This window comes from Peromyscus leucopus, chromosome 8b (genome assembly GCF_004664715.2).
Source record: "Peromyscus leucopus breed LL Stock chromosome 8b, UCI_PerLeu_2.1, whole genome shotgun sequence".
Classification (NCBI taxonomy): domain Eukaryota; kingdom Metazoa; phylum Chordata; class Mammalia; order Rodentia; family Cricetidae; genus Peromyscus; species Peromyscus leucopus.
In genome coordinates this window covers 61100391-61119655 of record NC_051086.1, presented here as the reverse complement: position 1 = coordinate 61119655, position 19265 = coordinate 61100391, and the positions used below count along the sequence as shown (strand labels likewise).

The following is a 19265-nucleotide window of genomic DNA, read 5'->3' as shown; positions in this document are numbered from 1 at the left end:
TTCCCACCGGCCACACACACACACACACCCTTCACCCCACTCCCCAGCCACCCCCAGTCAGGGTGCTTGCCTATCTGGTATTTTCCAGAACCATTTCAATGTAAATAAGAGATTAGAAGGAAGCAGAGGGCAGAGGGCAGTGTCCTGGGTGGCTCAGAGCAAGCTACTTTTAAGACCCTGCCCCCATGCCGAGCTGCGCCTACAAAAACAACCATTGACCAGGGCATGTACCCACACCCCGTTCAATGTGGCCTAGGCACTGTGCCCACCACCCACGGGCTGTGTGACCAGAGCACTCTGGGACTGCCCTTCACCACAAGGAAGTAGGAGAATGGTGCCTCTGAGGACAGAGAAAGGAGACCTGGCTGAACGGAGCCAGCCTCGCTCACTGCTCTGCTCCTGGACCCCAGCGGCACAGGGTGGGGAACCCCAAGCATGCCCAGGACCTTCCACTCACCACTTCTTGCACCTTTGACACCTGCCCACTGGCCCTTCATTACCAAAAGAACTTAGTTTGGGCTCTCACGTGCTAAGACTCTGATGCCAGAGGGGCCTGAAGCTTTGACATAAAATGAAATAAAAATGTCCTGTCTAAAACAAACAAACAAAAGTCTCAAAAGTCCTCTAGGGATCATTTGGGGGGAAAATTAAGAACAGAAGCACCATCAGACCCGAACTCCAGCAGCACCCAGCAGCTGCACCCCTGCCACATCCCCACCCCAGCAAGGCCAGTCCTCTGCAGCTGACCTGGAGACCCCGGGACCCTGCAGGTCCCATTCCTGATGGCACCTGGAACCTCACTGACAAGGTTAATGGTTCACACCATTTCCACCCAGGAGTCCTGAAATTCCACAACAGCCGAAGGGACTCTGGTGTCCTCTTCCCAGACACAGGCAACCCTGACCAGGCGGTCTCCCACGAGTCTCCACTACAGAAACCTGGATAAGGATTCGGAACACCCAGTATACCTCTTCCTTCTGCTGACTTGTTTATTTGTTTATTCATTTATTGATTTCAGAGCTGGGATAACACCCGGGACCTCCCCACGAGCTAAGCGATGCCCTGCGATAGCCCAGCCACTGCTGGCCATCTTCAAGAGAAAGCTTAGGTAAAAGCCTGGGAATCCTCTTAGAGAGAAAACTGTACCAGAAGGAAGCACAGCAGAGTATGAATGAGGAAGCTGCATCCTTGGATGGCTTAACAGACTGGGCAGGGGTGGTGGTGGTGGGGAGGGGTGAGAGGGTGGGGGGTGGGGGGTAGTGGGGGGGGGGGGGTTGGTGGTGGTGATGGTGGTGATGGGTAGTAGTGGTGAAGGGTGGTGGTGGTGGTGGGAGGGGGTGGGGTGGGTGAGGTGGGTGGTAATGGTGGTGGGGGTAGTGATAGTGGGGGAAGGGTGGTGGAGGTGGTGGTGATGGTGGAGGTGATGAGGGTGGTAGTGATGGTAGTGGATGGGGGTGGGGAGGGGTAGAGGTGATGGTGGTGGTGGTGATGGTGGTGGAGGAGGGGATGGGGGTGGGAGTGGGGGGGTTGGTATTAACTTCCCAAAGTCTCACATGAGCCAGCTCACCTTCTACCATAAACATGCTCACCTTCTATAAAGACCCACAGAGGACAGCGCCCTGGGCTAAGCTGCTGGCCTCCAGCTCTGCCTTTCCCAGAGATCCCAAAAGGAAAGTTGCTGGGTGGCGCTGCTTATCCAATCTAACCTGAATCTCTGGGAAGAGAGGACAGACACATCTTCATAGAATCAAGGGTCACCTCCACTCAGGTGGCCTGTGTGACTGCCACCTTTCCTAGGATCCAACTTGGCCACTTCCTCCTTCCCCCCGTTCTGTGCACGCGCCCAGCCTTACGCTAAAGCAGCTCCAATGATGCTCCCTGGCACATGATGCCCCCTGGCACATCCGCACCCAGGACTGTGCTTCCTCAAGGTCATAGTTTACTTACTTAACCCCCTCATGCCCAGCACTGTGCCTGGCCCTTAATCAGACTTCTCTGTCTATTAGGGGAATGAGTGAATGGCTCAGAGAAGTTTGGAAACTGGCAAAGCCCAAGCCAGGCTCTTCAAACAGATGTCTGTTTGATGGAGGACAGGTGTCAGGGGCGTGAGAACTGGGTGCTTCTCCCAGGCCTTCTGAGTGATTTCTGTCACTCAGACCCCAAGTCTCCCTCACCACTCCGGTTCACCCCTCACCCCCTCCAAGGGCACTCTACAGGACAGATGGAAAGGGTTTGCAGATTCTGCATACACCTTGTGAGGGGGGATCCCAAAGGGTGTCTCTCCCCCAGGGCCTTCAAAACAGACCACAAAGAATCCAGGCCTCAGGCCCCGTCTGTGTGGGGGAGAGAACAGATGGCGAGTCGACTCCCTCGGAGTTCCCTGGAGACAGGCAGCGTGTGGACAGTTGACGGATGACCTGATGGGAGGGTGGCTGCCAGGAGCTGTCCCTAGGGAGCTACTGTCATCAGGGTACCCCACCCAGGGCTCGAGGATGCGGGGAGACTCTTGGCATGGAAGTGGGGTTGGAACTATTGCCAAGACGAGGAGCAGAAGTTGGAACGGGAAGAAGAGGAGAAGATAAGCTGAGGGCTCCCAGGAGAGTTGGCAAGCCTCTCCACTCAGCTCAAGCTGGGCTCCTCTTCTTCTGCACGAGTCCTCACCGCTACCCGACTGGGAGAAGATACAGAGGTTCTTTCAGCCCCCTGTGTCTTACTGTGCTGTTGCATTGCCTCAGAAGTCACATAGGCATGGGGTTCCCTACGGTGTCCTCTGTCAGATCTGCTAGGCTAAAGTCTGGGCAAGATGTCCTCTGGGCACCAGCCAGACTTGTCCCACGGGGGCCAGAGAAAGCCAGACTTCGGAGATACCAGCTGCAAGGTGGATGCTACCCGCCTCTTCCAAGCATCCTCTTCCCTGGGGATGGGGTAGCAGCAGCTGGCTGGGAGGGGAAGGTGGCTGGGAAATGTGAGATACTGGATGGTCCCTGAACTATAAAGAATGAACGTAGTGGCATCTGGGATGCCAGGCTCAGGGCCCCAGAGGCCTGGCTGTGGTTCGGCAGGGAGCTGGCAACAATACTCTGGGGGATTCATGCTTGAAGAAGAAAATTCCATCTGTGAAAAGCAGTATTGGCAGAGGAGAAGCCAGACAAGCATGGCAGCACACTGTGGCCTGGGATCTGAGATAAAATGCTTCTCTTTCACTTCGTCCCTTAAATCGCCTTAAATCGTCGTTTCTTGAACTTGGCATAGCTGGGTGGTACAACACAGAGAAGATGCTCAGTGTGTATGGCTCTCTCTGTGTGTTTTGTTTGTCTTGTTTTTGTTTTTGAGACAGGGTCTCTCCACATAGCCCTGGCTGTCCTAGAACTCGCTATGTAGACCAAGCTGGCTTCAAATTCACAGAGATCCGCCTGCCTCTGTGTCCCAACTGTGTGGGGATTACAGGCGTGCACCACTGCACCTGGCCTCTTTCTTATTTTTTTTTTTTTAAGATTTATTTATGTGTACGATGTAGGAGCATTTTGCCTGCATGTATGTATATGCACCTCAGCAATTCCTGGTGCCCCAGGAAACCAGAAGAGGGCTTCAGATCCCCTGGAGCTGGAGTTATGTTTGGTTGTCAGCTACCTGTGGGTGCTGGGAATGGGACCCGGGTCCTCTGCAGGAGCAATAAGTGCTTTTAACTATGGAGCCGTCTCTCTAGCCTCCTTTTTCTTCTTCTTCTTTTGAGTGTGTGTGTGTGAGTACAGGCATGCATGTGGAGGTCAGAGGGCACTTGAGAAGTCAGTTCTCTTCTCTGGGATCTGGGAACCCAACCCAAGACTGCTAGCCTTGCAAGCTAAGTACATGTACCTGCTGAGCCATCCGGCCCTCAACATGTATCTCTAGAATGAAGAAGCCCAGGTTCCGCTCTGGATCCCACATAGGCATCCTCTTAGCCACTAACCTCCTCCTGCGAAGCTGCTAAGCCCAACCAGTTCCAGTATAGAGAAGGCCTGGAACACAAGTCCAGTGTGTCCTCCCAAGGCTGACCTGCCACTCTCAGCCTCCTCTGGACACAGCTTACTGTAAGACTGAGCCAGCAACCCCAGCATCCTGCTCCCGTCACTGGGAGCTGGGCTCTGCCTGCTTCCTCCCTGCTTCCTCCCTTTTCTGACTTGGGCACATCTGGCTAGTCACTTAGTGCTGAAAGGTCCCAGGCAGGTCATGCCCTGCTCAGGCTGCAGGGCCTAGATCTGCACAGTCCTGAAACACACAGTTGGACAAGAACAACGACTACAGGCCACCTTGTCCTTCACACACCATGTCCACACAGGACATTCAACATCCTTCCACTCTCCCTGCACCAAGAGATCCCTGAGGTCAGAAGTCTTGATGCTCCATCGAGACCTGCCCATGCGTTTGCTCTGAATCTCTGCTCTCATGCCTTCCACTGGGGTCTGTCACAGAGATCACAGCTGGTGGGTGTCGGGGACAGTCAGGACGCAAACTGTCTCCGCAGTGTAGGTAAATCTAAACTGCAATCATGGTTCACAGGTTCTTTCTGACCTGACTCCTCCTAGCTCACCTGCTGTTCCATGCCTCACTCACTCAGGGTAAAAGGAAAGCAGAAGCCATCTCCCCCAGAACTGTAACCCCCAGACAGCCATGGTTTTAAGCCATTTGTCATATTGTTTTCACCTCTGAGATCTAAAGAACATGGACTTCCTATCCTTTTTTTCCCCAAAAAACAGGGTTTCTCTGTGTAGCCTTGACTATCCTGGAACTCACTCTGTAGACCAGGCTGGCCTCGAACTCACAGAGATCCGCCTGCCTCTGCCTCCCGAGTGCTGGGATTAAAGGTGTGCGCCACAGCCCCTGGACTTCTTATACTTTGATGCTCACATACTCTCAGATCTGGAGGTGACACCTGTTAACCTCCAATTTAGGGCTCAGGAAATATGGTACCCAGGCCCCTAAGCTATCTCTATATGATGAAGCTGAATACTTCCTCACCAACTACCATGGCATCTCACTCCTCCTGATAGTGCCAGGGAAGCGGCCAAGTTCAGGAGACCCAATGGCCTCCAAAAGGATATTGGAGGGAAACATCAGAGCAGGAGGCCCAGCTGAATTGCTGAGGGCTTTGTCCCAGTGAACTTTTGGGGAACTGCCTTCAGCATCTTGACAAGGCACAGAAGAAGCAAAGGTGTGGTTTCAATGAGTATCTAGTATGGGGCACCCTCTCCTGGAGGGTGGTGCCTCCCGACTGGCCCAGCTTTCCATTTCCTCTCTTGCTAAGCTCTGCTCAAGGTTCTGGGTACCCTCAATCACCCACTCTGGTACACCAACGGGAGATGCTCACATGCCCACTCCCCTGCTCACCCCTGATGCCCAGGGAAGCACTCACATCAGCCGGCTCCCTGCGGTGTCCCTCGCCAGTCCGCAGCCAGCTCCGGCTCAGCTCGCTAAGCTCTGGGATGGGCTGTACCTTGAGCCGTACACTGTCCCCAGACTGCCGGATCATCTCCACAATTTCATCTCTGGACTTACTCTCCACATTCTGTCCGTTAATCTCCACCAGTCGATCTCCTGGCACTAGCCCCAAGGCCAGGTCCTTGGTGCCCGCACCTGGCTCTGCAAAGTGAACCACCCGTCGATAGGCCTGACCCTCAGGGCCCCGGTCCAGCATAGTTGTGCGCCGAAGTGAGAAGCCAAAGTCTCCTGTGGGTCGGCGTTGCAACTCCAGCTCCCGGAGAGCAGGAGGTGGGGGGGGCACCAGAGCAGGGAGGCGGAGGTCAGCTGGGAATCTTTTAGTCACCAGCTCAGGGACTCGAGACCGTGGTCCTGGTCGAGGGACACCTAGCCCAGGATGCTGCATTAGCTGTCCCTCAAGCGTCCTCACCTCTACCTGAGGTGACGGGGCTGCGGAGTGCTCTGAAGGGGTGGAGGTCTCGGAGGCACTCTCATCCCGGCTCCGTTGGGAAAAGGAAAAACGTTTGACAATCATCTGCGAGTTCTGCTTGGCCAGTGAGCCGAACTTGGCTGCCCGCTGCAGCACAGAGCCCCGGAAGCTGCCTTCCTCACCCTTGAGGTCATCACTGGAGCTGGCTGTGCTCAGGTGGCCTGAGTCCAGGATGATGCTGCCCCGATTGCTGTCAGAGTCGATGTCAGTCAGGTGCAGATCAGAGCCGCTGGCCACCTTGATAGGGATGGGGTTGGAGATTTCCAGGCGTGTCTTGGATTCACGCTTGGAGGACCGGTTCAGGTTGAAGAAGCCACGGCGCATGCTCATCTCTTCCAGGCTCCGCAGTTCTGCGGCTGACATCCGCTCCTTCTTCTCCTTTTTCTCCTTCTTCTCTTTCCGCCCGCCATCTTTGTCCTTATCTTTCTTCATGAGATTAAACATGGTGGGTGTGCTGTTTTTAGGGGTTGTACCCCTAGCGGATTATGGGTGGTTAACACAGCGTCTTTGGACCCCACCTTGAAGCTGTAAGTAGAAATAGAGAAAAGCTATTCAGTCTTTTCCAGTTCAGACAGAAGCAGCGGAGACTGATAAACCAGTCACCCTCACCACGCGCTAATGATGTACCAGACACTCTGATTTACATAATTTTACCTAACTTTACTCTAGATCAAAGTGTAGGTGTACCTGGAGAGACCTGACCTACAGAAAGACCTGTGCCAACCTGGAACCCAAATGAAGAGCAGAACACAAAAGCAAACAGAAGGAATTCTGCAGCATCACCTCCCCACCAGCATGTCCACTGAAGCAATGGACATCCCGTGTGACTGGACGCTTTCCTATGCCTGGAATCCCCAGAGCAGCAGCCTTAGCCCCTGCCTCAAAGACCTTGAAGGGTCCAACTTGTTAAAACAATATTCATTTGTATGAGTGTCTTGCCTGCCTGCCTGCCTGTATATTCACCACATGTATATCCAGTGCCAAAAAAGACCAAAACGGTGTTAGATCCCTGGTACTGGAGTTACAGACGGTTGTGAACCAACCCCCCCCCCCTCCAGGGGGATGCAGGGAACTGAATCCAGGTCCTTTGCAAAAACAAGTGCTTCTAGCCACTGAACCATGTTTCCAGCACCTGGGACCCAGTATTATTTGATGTCTCTTACCAGGAACTTCACACACACACACACACACACACACACACACACACACACACACACTCCTTCCTATTCAATCCTCACAGAATCCCTGCAAAGTCTTCGTGTCTACTTCACAAATCAGAAAAAAAAATGCACTTAGGAAGTTGAGCATATGTTAGGTGTTACCCATGAACTGAGTGGCAAGACTACCGTGTCCCTTCTCAGGCCTGGGTGCCCAAAGCAAAGCAGGGATCGAAGGAAGGGGAAATCCCAGACTGTACGCAGGACAGACAGTTGTGAGGTGGGGGTGGGGTGGGGTCAGCTAGATAAACAGGATCCTGAAAAACTCACATCCTTTTCCCCAGACCAACACCTAAATATAGCCTGGAGAAGAAAGTTGTGGTAGCCCCAGAGAAAGGCCCAGCTCCAGGATGTGAGCACCTACAGTCCCATCCTACCCCCCACTCTCCTGCACACCCAATTCGGGGCAGAACTAAGAAAAACCTGGTGGGGGTGGAGCTCAGAGAGCCTTTCTAGTTCTAACCAGCAGGGAACACAAAACAGAAGTAGGCCATACCATCTAATTAGAAATTAACTGTAATTTCTCTCTCTCCATGAAAGCCTCCCCTCTGAATTCCAGACAAAGGATCTATGAGCTTACCCCCTCCAGTAATGGCCTATTGCCAGGCCCTGGACAGGCCTTTCCTCTCTACCCCACCCCCACAGCCAGGCAAAGTCCTGTAGTATCCCCATTCCACTGAGAGGAACCAAACCTCACCACCCAAGGTTCAATGCCCAGGAAGGCGTCAAGACCAGCAACTCCCAAGTACACTCCTGTGTGCTGCCCAATTCTTCACCTCTGCAAATCACCCTGATCCATGTAGTCCCTGGCAGATCTTCCTTCTTTTTTTTTTTTTTTTTTTTTTTTGGTTTTTCGAGACAGGGTTTCTCTGTGTAGCTTTGCGCCTTTCCTGGGACTCACTTGGTAGCCCAGGCTGGCCTCAGACTCACAGAGATCCACCTGGCTCTGCCTCCCGAGTGCTGGGATTAAAGGCGTACGCCACCACCGCCCGGCCAGATCTTCCTTCTAAAGCAGTACTAGCTACATGGAATAAAATCCAAATTAATATATATGTGTATACAGACTTTTTTTAAATAAGTAGCCATATTTTAAAAGATAAAGAGAAATAAGTGAAGGGGATGGAGAGATGGCTCAGCCGTTAAGAGCACTGGCTGCTCTCCAGGAGGACCCAGGTTTGATCCCAGCACCCACATGGCAGTTCACAATCATCTGTAACTCCAGTTCCAGGAGACCCAACAGCCATTTCTGGCCTTCATGGGCACCAGGCACATATGTGGTGCACACACATACATACAAGTATGTGGTGGTATTGTGTTCCCCAAAATACTGTGCACCCTAATAAACTTATCTGGGGTCACAGAACAGAACAGCCACAATATTAAACACAGAGGATAGGCGGTGGTAGCACACGCCTTTAATCCTAGCATTCCAGAGGCAGAGATCTACCTGGATCTCTGTGTGTTCAAGGATACAGCCAAGCATGGTGATTCACGCCTTTAATCCCAGAAAGCCAGCCTTTAATCCCAGGGAGTGATGGTAGAAAGCAGAAAGGTATATAAGGCATGAAGACCAGAAACTAGAAGCTTTTGGCTGGTTAAGCTTATTAGACTTTGAGCAGAACAGTTCAGCTGAGATTCATTCTAGATGAGGACTGAGAGGCTTCCAGTCTGAAGAAACAAGATCAGCTGAGGAACTGTCGAGGTGAGGAAGCTGTGGCTTGTTCTGCTTCTCTGATCTTCCAGCATTCACCCCAATAACTGGCCTCAGGTTTGATTTTATTAATAAGTACCTTTAAGATTCACAAGTAAAACACCCATACACATAAAATAAATAACAAAGAGGAAGAAAGAGGTGAATTTGGGTAGGGCAGTGCATACCTATAATTCTAACTACTTGGAAGGCTGAGACAGAATCTTAAATTTGAGGCCAATTTGAACAGGAAATAGAAATCTTGTTTCAAAAAAACTAGATGAACTTAAGTTTAATAATGTATTTCATTTGATATATTCAAACTGTTGTCATCTCAACATGTAATCTTCATAAAAAAATTGGAATATTTTATATTCAATTTTCCATATTTGGTTCTGTTTTGGTCTCAAATAAATAAACAAACAAATAAAATTCTGGTGTGGAGTTTACATTTAGAGCATAATTCAATTCAGACAGGCTACATTTCAGATATTCAGTCCCTGGCTGCTGGAGGGGCCAGTACAACTCTAGAGAACTCTAGCCATAGAATGTATCCTGGTTAGTTTTTTGTCAACTTGACACAAGCTAGGGTCATCTGGGAAGAGAAGAATCAGAGAATGCCCCCCATCAGACAAACCTATAGGGCATTTTCTCCACTAACTGTGGGCAATGCCACTCCTAGGCAGGAGGTCCCAGGAGGTATAAGCAGGCTGAGTAAGCTATGAGAAAAAAGCCAGTAAGCAGCGCTCTTCCATGGCCTCTGCCTCAGTTCCTGCCCTGAGTTCCTGCCCCGACTTCCCTTCAGGAGGAACTCTGAAAACCCTTTCCTCCCCAGGTTGGTTTTGGTCATGGTGTTTATTGAGTCAAAAGAAGGCCAACCAGGACAGAACGTATTCATAGGGGTAAGAATTCTGGTTTGGCCACTAACTCCTTATAGCTGTTGTAGCAAGAACCCATTTCCCTCTGTGACTGCAGTTTCTCTGTGTGTGCAATGGTGCACACAGGTGTGGTTGTACATGTGCAGATGGAAACCAGAGGTCAACCTCAGGCAGGGTCTTTCACTAGCCTGGAGCTCACAGAGTCCGCTACGCTGGCAGGCCACCGAATTCCAGGGACCCACCTATCTCTGCTCCCCAGCCCTGGGGTTATAATCCGTACCACCACCATGTCCCACTTGCTCATTTGTTTTTGTTTGTTTTGTTTTGTTTGTTTGTTTGTTTTTAAACCTGAGTCCTGGGAAGGAACTCAGGTACCCATGCTTACAAGGCAAGCCTTTTACCAACTAAGCTATCTCTCCTGCTCCTCAGGCCTCAGTTTCTCCTTGGTAAAACTGAAATTTTTGCTTCGAAATGTTTCAGTGAACAGTCAGTCCCTGGAAGCTGGAAGACAGGAAACATAGGCCCCCTAAAAGCACCAATCAGGAGCATTCCTGGTCAGCTGGGTCTGGACTCAGTGCAGTGGGCAGAAAGTGTGGGGCACTTTCTAGAGGGACTATCTCCTCCCAGTGCTCATGGAGGAAGGCAGAGATCCACCCTACGCCAGGCTGTGGGATCTCTGGCTGATCACCACCCACACTGCCCTAACGGACTAATTTAGATGTCGGCTCCGGGATACCTGGAGAAGAAAATGGAAAACACTTGGGGATTTGAGAGGGGACAAACAAGGGGACCTTAACCACGGAGAACCAACTGTCAACCATGCTGTCCTTACCCAATCCTGGCTCGCTGGAGGTTAGATAACTGAGCGCTATCAACGGAAAACAGTCCCAAGATTCTAGAATCTGCCGGGTGGTGATGGCACACGCCTTTGATCCCAGCACTTGGGAGGTAGAGACAGGTGGATCTCTGTGAGTTCAAGGCCAGCCTGAGCCACAGAGTGAGTTCCTGGACAGGCTCCAAATCTACACAGAGAAACCCTGTCTCAAAAAAACAAACAACAAACAAAACAAGGACTCTAGAATCTTTGAGCTGGAAAAGTCCCTTCGAAGTAATTTCATGTCAGCCCCTCTCCCACTGATAGCTTGTCCCTCACTGTCACCACAATAAACAGACCAGACGGCACCACAGGGGATAGCTCTGACTAAAACCGTCAAGGATTTTGTATCTAAGCCCAGATTTGCCACAGATCTCCAGGGGACCTTGAGTCTGTCACTTTGCTCAAGGTTGAAAACTAAATGATCCAGACCTCTTCCAGCTCTAAAACTCCAACAGTCCAAGCGTCTTGTGGACACAAGCTAGCTATTAACTGTCTGTCAGAGACACTCCTCTCATCGCAAGCCCGAGGCCTTAAGAGGCTGCGCCATGAGTCTCTTACCACTCCTGTCCTGGGACTATTATCTGCACAGCTCACAAGGCAGCCTTTCCCCACAGCCAGCCCCATGTGGTCGGGCCTGGCTGTGGATCAAGTCTCCGCTGAGCCATGTGTCTGCCACTACCTGACTCCTACACCCTCCCTCTCCAGAAGCCAATTTGCCGTGCAGCGACTGCTGCTGCTGTCCTTCTCAGCCTTGCTCAGTCCCCTGAAGAGCTGGGTTCCATACCCTTCTCGGAGTCCTGGGACTTGCCAGCCGCCCTGGCCTCAGATGGAAGCCTCCAGCAGCTCGAAACCACCATCTCCCAGATCCTCATTCTGGTTACAGTTCTCCCGCCCCGCCCCTTCCTCTCTTGCCCTCTCCCTTCCTTCCAGTGACTTTAGCCTTATAATCATCCTGACTTCTTTCTCTGACTGCCCTGACCAGGAAGCTTCTCCTCATTTGGACTGGAGGAAAGGTAAGTATGTCCCTAAGTTATCTTGACCCTCCTGTCTCCAAGGACACTCTGTCAGTTCAGCTGCTAAGTCATATTTTAGCACAGTGAGCCTCCTGAAGGCAAGGAGCACTCGACGCAAATGTGCCTCCATTAGCCCAAAGTACAAGAATAAAGAGTTTACATATCCACAAATGGAATACTACTCATGTAACAAGAATAAATCTCAAAAACATTTGAAACAGGAGGGAAGGAAACCACTAACACAAGCGTACACATTAATATGATTCTGTTTGTTTGTTGTTTGGACAGGGGTTCTCTGTGTAGCCCTGGCTGTCCTAGAACTTGCTCTGTGGACCAGGCTGGCCTCGAACTCACAGAGATTCACCTGCCTCTGCCTCCCAAGTGCTAGGATTAAAGGCAGGCACCACCACCGCTCCAGTTGATTCTGTTTTTTTCTTTTTCCTTTTTTAAGACAAGATCTCATATGGCCCAAGCTGGACTTAAACTCACTGTGTAGCTAAGGATGACCCTGAATCTCTGATCCTCCTGAGTACTGGGTTGACAGGCATGTGCCACAGTATACCTGGTGGTAGGAATCTACTTATTGCCACCAAAACTAACCTATGGGGAGAAAGGCCAGAGCAGCGGTTATCCTTGGGGCCTAGAGGTCAGGAATGTATGAGAAAGGACATGAGGGGACTTTCTGGAGTAATGATCACGCCATGAATGTTCATAGAAGTATGAGCTGACAAGTTTATGGATCTGTCAGGTGTTATCAGATAGTGTGCTGTAAGATCAGTGCATTTGTTTGAGCATAAATATTTACGAGAGAGAGAGAGAGAGAGAGAGAGAGAGAGAGAGAGAGAGAGAGAGAGAGAGAGAACTGCTGGGCATGGTGGCACATGCCATTGATCTCAGCACTTGGGAGGCAAAGGCAAGTAGATCTCTGAGTTCAAGGCCAGCCTGGTCTACAGATTGAGTTCCAGGACAGCTAGGGCTACACTGTGAGACCCTGTCTCAAAAAAAAAAAACAAAAACAAAAACAAAAACAAAAACCACCCTGTAAACAAATATCAAATTCTAGTTAGTGAATATTTGCTACAGGATTTGGAGTGGGGCATACTGATAGCTTTAACTTACTTTAAGATTTGTCAAATTTTTCATACAACTTTATGAATAAGTTGGAGTAAGTCACTTAGAGACCCTGAACGCTTCCTTTTCCTCATTTGTATGATGAACAAAATAATAGTACCTATAATAATAATAATATAATATATAATAATAATAACTCCTACCACAAAAGGAGTGGGAATGAAATACATATAGGTATCATTTACTATATCCTATGTACATAGAGATGTTCTTACAATGCCTAGCCACATAGGAAGCTCTCAAGAACGGCACCAAAGGGCTACCAAGAGAGTCCAAGAGCTAAAGGCATTCGTCCCCTGAAATGAAAACCTGATGCCTTGAGTTATCCCCGGGCCCCTGGAAGAGTAGAAGGAGAGACTTAACTCCGGACCCCTGGAAGAGTAGAAGGAGAGACTTAACTCTGCAAGGTTGTTCTCCAATCTCTGCGTGTGTGCCATAGCAGATCAGACACTTCCCTCAAACACACACACAAATTATTTTTTAATTATTTTTTATAATTAATAATTATCTAACAGAAGCAAAACATTTTTTATTTTGGAAGGGACAGGTTGAGCTAGCCTCAAACTCAGCACACAGCAGAAGGATGACCCTGAACAAAAGATTATGCCTGCTTCCACCTCCCAAGGCATAATCTTTGCCTTTAGTACTGAAGAGTGCACAAACCAGCACAAATGTAACTAAATTAAGTCCAGACCTTTGTTTCTGCTTTGCTTTAGTTTTCTGAGACAGGGTTTCTCTGTGTAGCCCTGCCTGTCCTGGATCTCGCTCTGTAGACCAGGCTGGCCTCAAACTCACAGAGATCCACCCGCCTTTGCCTCCTGAGTGCACTACCACCGTCCTGCTTTAGACCTTTGTATGTAGACAGTGAAGCCCAAAGGTGTGAAGTCAAGCCAGTGAGCACGTGGCCAGATGCGTCTGCTGGCTTGAGTCCAGAGCCCTGCATGGCTACTGCTAAGAATATAGACAGGAAATTCACGGATGCAGAAACACAAAAGGCTGGCAAACAGGAACAGCAATTCAGCTTCCCAAGTAGTCACAGACACGTGACACAGCACGTAGTACTTTTTACTTAGTTTAACAGAAGGCTTCAAGAGCAATATCAGCTAGGGATTGGGAAACAGACTCTCATATATGTTGATTAAAGTACAAACTGATGTGATTTCTTTAAACAATTGTAATGACATGTGTTTATTCTAGGGGTGGGAGCAGACGTGCACAGGTCAGAGGACAACTTGGAGTCGTCATTTCTCTTTCCACTATGTAGGCTCAAGGGGTCAAACTCAGAACTCAGGCCGACGGTCTCGGTGGCAAGTACCTTTACCTGCTGAGTCTTCTCACCGGCCCCAGAATTTCTTTCTTTTTGAGTATCAAAAAGGCCAGGCCACTTGCCACTTTTATTATAAAAATAGGAACTGCTAAGCTAGCCTAGCAGTGGTGGTGGACGCCTTTAATCCCAGCACTCAGGAGGCAGGGGCAGGCAGATCTCTGAGTTTGAGGACAGCATGGTCTACAGAGCGAGTTCCAGGACAGCCAGGGGACACAGAAAAACCCTGTCTGAGGGCGGTGTGTGTGTGTGTATGTGTGTGTGTGTGTGTGTGGCGGGGTGAGGTGGAGGAGGAGGCAGGAACTGCTTCATGAACTTGTATGTGGTCCTTGCCAGGAGCCATGCTAATCCCCAGATCATTCAATTTTAGTGCACACGCTGTGGGAGTGAGCCCTGGCATGATTTTCTAGTAGGGCAAGTGGTGGTGCCTATGAAATTACTTATATACATGTTTTTTGACCTGTCCAGTTATTTTAAGTTTTATGTGTATGTGTGTGTCTACTTGGGTAATACCACGTGTGCACAGGTACATGAAAAAGCCAGAAGAGGGTGTCCAGTCCCTTGGAGCTGTTCTTACAAGTAGTTATGAATCTGCACCCTGGTAGCACATGCCTTTAATCCCAGCACTTGGGAAGCAGAGGCAGGTGGATCGCTGTGAGTTCAAGGCCATCCTGGTCTACAGAGTGAATTCCAGGACAGCCAGGGCTACACAGAGAAACCGTGTCTCGAAAAATCAAAAAAGGAAAAACAACAACAACAAAGAAGTGGTTATGAACTGTATAGAACTGAACTTGGGCCCCCAGAAGAGAAAAAAGTGCTCTTAATCACAGAGCCATCTCCAGCCCCTGCCTGGTCAATTCTACTGGTGCATCATCTATAGACGTTTCACATAATAAACATTACTAATCTTTTGTGGCTTTGTTTATAATAGCAAATCTATAAACATAAATGTGTGCCACTAAATAAATTGCTAAATTACAAAATAACTAGGAAGTTATTAAAAGAATGAGATACAGGCTGTGGGCATAATTCAGCATTAGAGTGCTTGCCTAGCATGTACAAGGCCCTAGGTTCAGTTCCCCAGGCTGAAAAAGGGAGGGGGGTACATTTGTATATACTGAATGGAAAAATTCTATACTGTTAAATTAAAAAAAAAAAAAAGCATAGTGTATTCTGGTTTCTTTTTCTAATGTGTACCAGTGTTTTGTCTGTATGTACCTATAGGTGCCTATGAAAGCTACAAGAGGGTACTGGATGCCCTAAAACTGCAGCTACAGAAGTTGTGAGCCACCATGTGAGTGCTGAGAACTGAACTCAGGCCCTCTACAAGAGCTGAGCTATCTCCCCCGGCCCATGTTGCTAAAATTTTTCCTTGTTTGTTTTGTTTTTCCAGACAGGGTTTCTCTGTATAATAGCCCTGACTCTTCTGGAACTCACTCTGTAGCCCAGGCTGGCCTCGAAGTTACAGAGATCCCCCTGCCTCTGCCTCCCAAGTGCTGGGATCAAAGGCGTGTGCCACCACTACCCAGCTAAAAATTTTTAATGTATGTATGTATGTGTATGTGAATGTACACGTGTATATTACATATTTTATTTGCATATTCATGGGGTGGGGAATGTATGCTTTGAGGAAGAGATACAGAGTTTAGAACAGCTAAAAACAGATTTATGATATATGTGTGTGTGTGCGCGCGCGCGCACGCGCGCGCGCGCTTTTAATTTTTATTACATTTTATTTACTTATCTGCATGCGTATGAGCTTATGTACCATAGCACTACTGTGGACATAAGAGGACAACTTGTGAGAGTTCTCTCCTTCTATCTACCATGTGGGTCCCAGGAATTGACTCAGATCATCAGGCATGTCAGTAAGTACCTTTTCCAGCTGAGCCATTTTTTTCTGGCCCATGTTATAATTTTTTTTTTACAATGTGAATATTCTTTTTTTTTTTTTTTTTTTTGGTTTTTCGAGACAGGGTTTCTCTGTGTAGTTTTGGTGCCTGTCCTGAATCTCACTCTGTAGACCAGGCTGACCTCGAACTCACAGAGATTCGCCTGGCTCTGCCTCCTGAGTGCTGGGATTAAAGGAGTGCGCCACCACCGCCAGGCATGAATATTCAGCTGGTAGATGTGTATGTGTATCCAAGTGTGGGCAAGGGAATTGAGTGGAATGGGATTTTGATCAACTTTTCTTCTACTTTTCTGCATGCTTTATTTTCTATAGAAAACATAAAAATAAGTATGTTAAATTATATTTTGATATAACATTTAACCCTCTCTACATATCCATACAACAAGCCTTTAAAAGCTCTGCAGAGCTAGCCTATAGCTCTGGGTTTGACCAGCACCTGCGACAGGCCTGGGTTTGAATCCCCAGCGCTGCACCAAAAACAAAAGGTATAACTCCAGAGTCGGAGATGGGGAGGGTGGCCACTTCAAAAAATGAAAAAGGGAGTCTTGACAAGGTCGTGAGCGATCCACCGGTATCAAAGCTGTAAACAGGATTTGCCATGGTCAGTATAAGGCTTGCCTTCTCATCTTCAAAAACTTTTGAGTGGCATTCTGCAGCTTTAGGACAGAGTTAAATGGACCATCCTGCCGTGGACAAAGAAGAAACCCCAGGAAATGGAAACTACTACAGCGTTGGCGTCCCCAAAACGGAGGCCCTGACTCGGCTGCTGTGGATGGACCCTCAGGTCAGTCCCCCAGCCCCCACCCCACCCCACACTCATAAATAAATACAAAGGAAATGCCTTCCCGAGGGGGCCGGCCTCTCTCCCTTGGCCTCTGACCTCGGGAGCCGGGAGCCGCGGTTCCCTCCAGCCGAGGCCCCCTCCCCAGGCCGGCCTAAGACGATGGCGCGCCAGGCAGGGTCGCGCAGGCTGACCTGGCCCGCGCCCGCCGCCGCGCCCCGCGGGTTCTGCTGAGCTCCGCAGTGCCGCGTGACTCACAGCCAGGTCACACGGAGCTTATCTGGCTCCAGGTGTGCGCACTTCTCACATGACATCAGCCGGCCCGCCCAGAGCAGCCCGGTCGCCCCGCGGCCCTGGCCAGCCAGCCCGCACAGCAGCAGCAGCAGCAGCAGCAGCAGCAGCAGCAGCAGCAGCAGCAGCATCTGCATGCAGTTCCTGCTGCTGCGGAACCCACTCCGGGAACAAGCAGCAAGCTGCCAGCCCGGGGAAGACCAGGGCGGGAGAATGCCTGAGTTCCAGCCCGGCCTGGCCAAGTGTCACCTCAGCCTCCAGCGCCTCCTGCCCGCAGCCCAGCCCTGCCATGGCCCTGCAGGCCATCCACCCCTTGTGTGACCTTGAACAAGGGACATCTCCCGTCCAGCCTCGGGTCTTCCAGCTGTAAAATCCTCAAGGGTCTGACAGCCCAGACTTGGCCCCTAACCTCTGCCTGAGAGAAATTCTGTTCTACTACAAAATACAGGTTCGAATCCCTCTCTGGCTCCGGCTTGCTGTGTGACCTTGAACCCAACACCAACATCCCTCTGAAGACCGGAGAAAAAATATATATATACTCAAAGATGATGAAGTACCTGGCAAAAAGAGAAAGCCACCCTTGAGCCCTCTAAAACCCTCAGTCTACAACTTGAAACCCCTGTTTGTCTAAACCGAAATGTCAAGGGAACATGTATCATTTACAAGCCACCCAATTCCTACCTCCACAAGGAGCGGGGAGATGAAGCAAGTGGAGGAACGGCAGAGTCACCACCCACTCCCACCACTCTAGCTCCAAACTTGACTGCGCTGCACCCCCTAATTCTGGCTACCCCAGAAAATGGTTAAATAAAAAAATAAGAAGAATAAAAGGCCTCCGTAGAGCTGGGGCGAGGAAACAGTGATGACCGGGGTAGGATGAGGTGTACAGATCTGAGAGCAGCCAGGACCGAACCCAAAGCACAGCTTTACAACTTCATTCAGCGGGTCCTGAGTGCTGTGAGAACCTGTCAATCACAACCCACAGCCGATCCCAGCCCTTCAGCTTTACCCTCCTACCAGGACTCACACAGACGCTCTGCTTCTCGGCTGTGGTGCCCACTCCAGAGGCTAGGGGTTTGAAGGAGCAAGAACAGCCCTGCTCTCCTGAAATCCTTTGACACACTAAGTCTGGATGAAGACTTCCGGAGTCCCGGTTCCCCGCTCCACCCCAGCAGGGTGGATTCCCCTTGCACGTAATGCCCAGTTCTGCCCCACCCAGTTCACCTTCAAATACCTGCTTCTGGGGAACCCTAGACACATGCCCCCTTCAAGGAGAAGCTACCGAAGGGGATCCGGGCAATAAGCCCAGACAGCCCTGGAGTCAGGAAGGGCACCGTCCATGTGATGAGGGCTTCTGAGGAAGAAGCCTTCAGGCATACAAGCTGGGCCCTGAGCCAGGCCAGGAGAGAGCAAACAAGTGAAATACTCAGATGCCGGTATCCGGTAGTCAACTATCCAAAGTCCAAGCTCTCAAAGGAAGTGTCCATAGCCCGTGACCTTCCTCCTCCCTCCCTCCCTCCTCCCCTGGCTACAACCCTTCCTCAGTCTCCTAAGCCTGCAACACAACAGCTCACACCAAAGCCATTGTTTTCCTGGAATTGAGGCTCCACTCCCGATATCCTCAATTCCCCATTAGCCAAGCATACCTCCACCCAAGGCTATATATAACCAACCAAGTCTTGTCCAACAACCAGGAAGATGCTTCCTGGAAAGCCGCCTCATGAAAGGACAGAGGGGAAGCTGAGGAGGCAGGCCTTTGAGAAAGACCCAACAAGGCCTGTCAGGAAGCCGGAGACATCAGGAGAGCAACTCTCAATATCCCCAAATAGAAAGTAGCCCCAGAACCAGAAAGGGTGGGCGCACAGTTTAGCCAGGCCTATTGCCATGGCAACAGGACACCAACCTGCTCAAGGAAAAGGCTCCAGATTTGGTGAGCAGAAGCCAAGGCAGCCTGAATCAGCGTCCTCTGGATTCATCATCTGCTAGAGTGGCCCTGCTCTTAGTCCTGGGGTGAACTTAACCTTCTTTCCAATATGTACTCCCTCAACTACCTACCAGAGGAGAGCTTTCAGGGTCTCCTCAACCACAGACATATGTCAGGGACCCAGAGGGGCAAAGTCAACCTATGCAAACAAGCCCAGGGCATTAGAGACAGGAAGGGAGAAGGACCCTAATTCTATTATTTGGAGGACTCCCTGAGGGCA

General features: G+C 50.1%; 1 protein-coding gene across 18 annotated transcripts in view; it reads right to left on the bottom strand.

Moving 5' to 3' along the window:
- The window catches only part of Myo18a (myosin XVIIIA), a 106627-nt gene that overhangs the window by 86067 nt on the left and 1295 nt on the right, over window positions 1-19265 (bottom strand). For 16 of the 18 annotated variants that reach the window (XM_028866830.1, XM_037200994.1, XM_037200995.1 and 13 more), the window contains exon 2: window positions 5393-6472. In XM_028866830.1, coding sequence (XP_028722663.1) covers window positions 5393-6391 — 999 coding nt within the window. In that variant the 5' untranslated portion in view covers window positions 6392-6472. Of the gene's footprint in view, window positions 1-5392; window positions 6473-18088; window positions 18187-19265 lie in introns of those variants that run through there. The other 2 variants (XM_037200992.1, XM_028866841.1) reach the window with 2 other exon arrangements.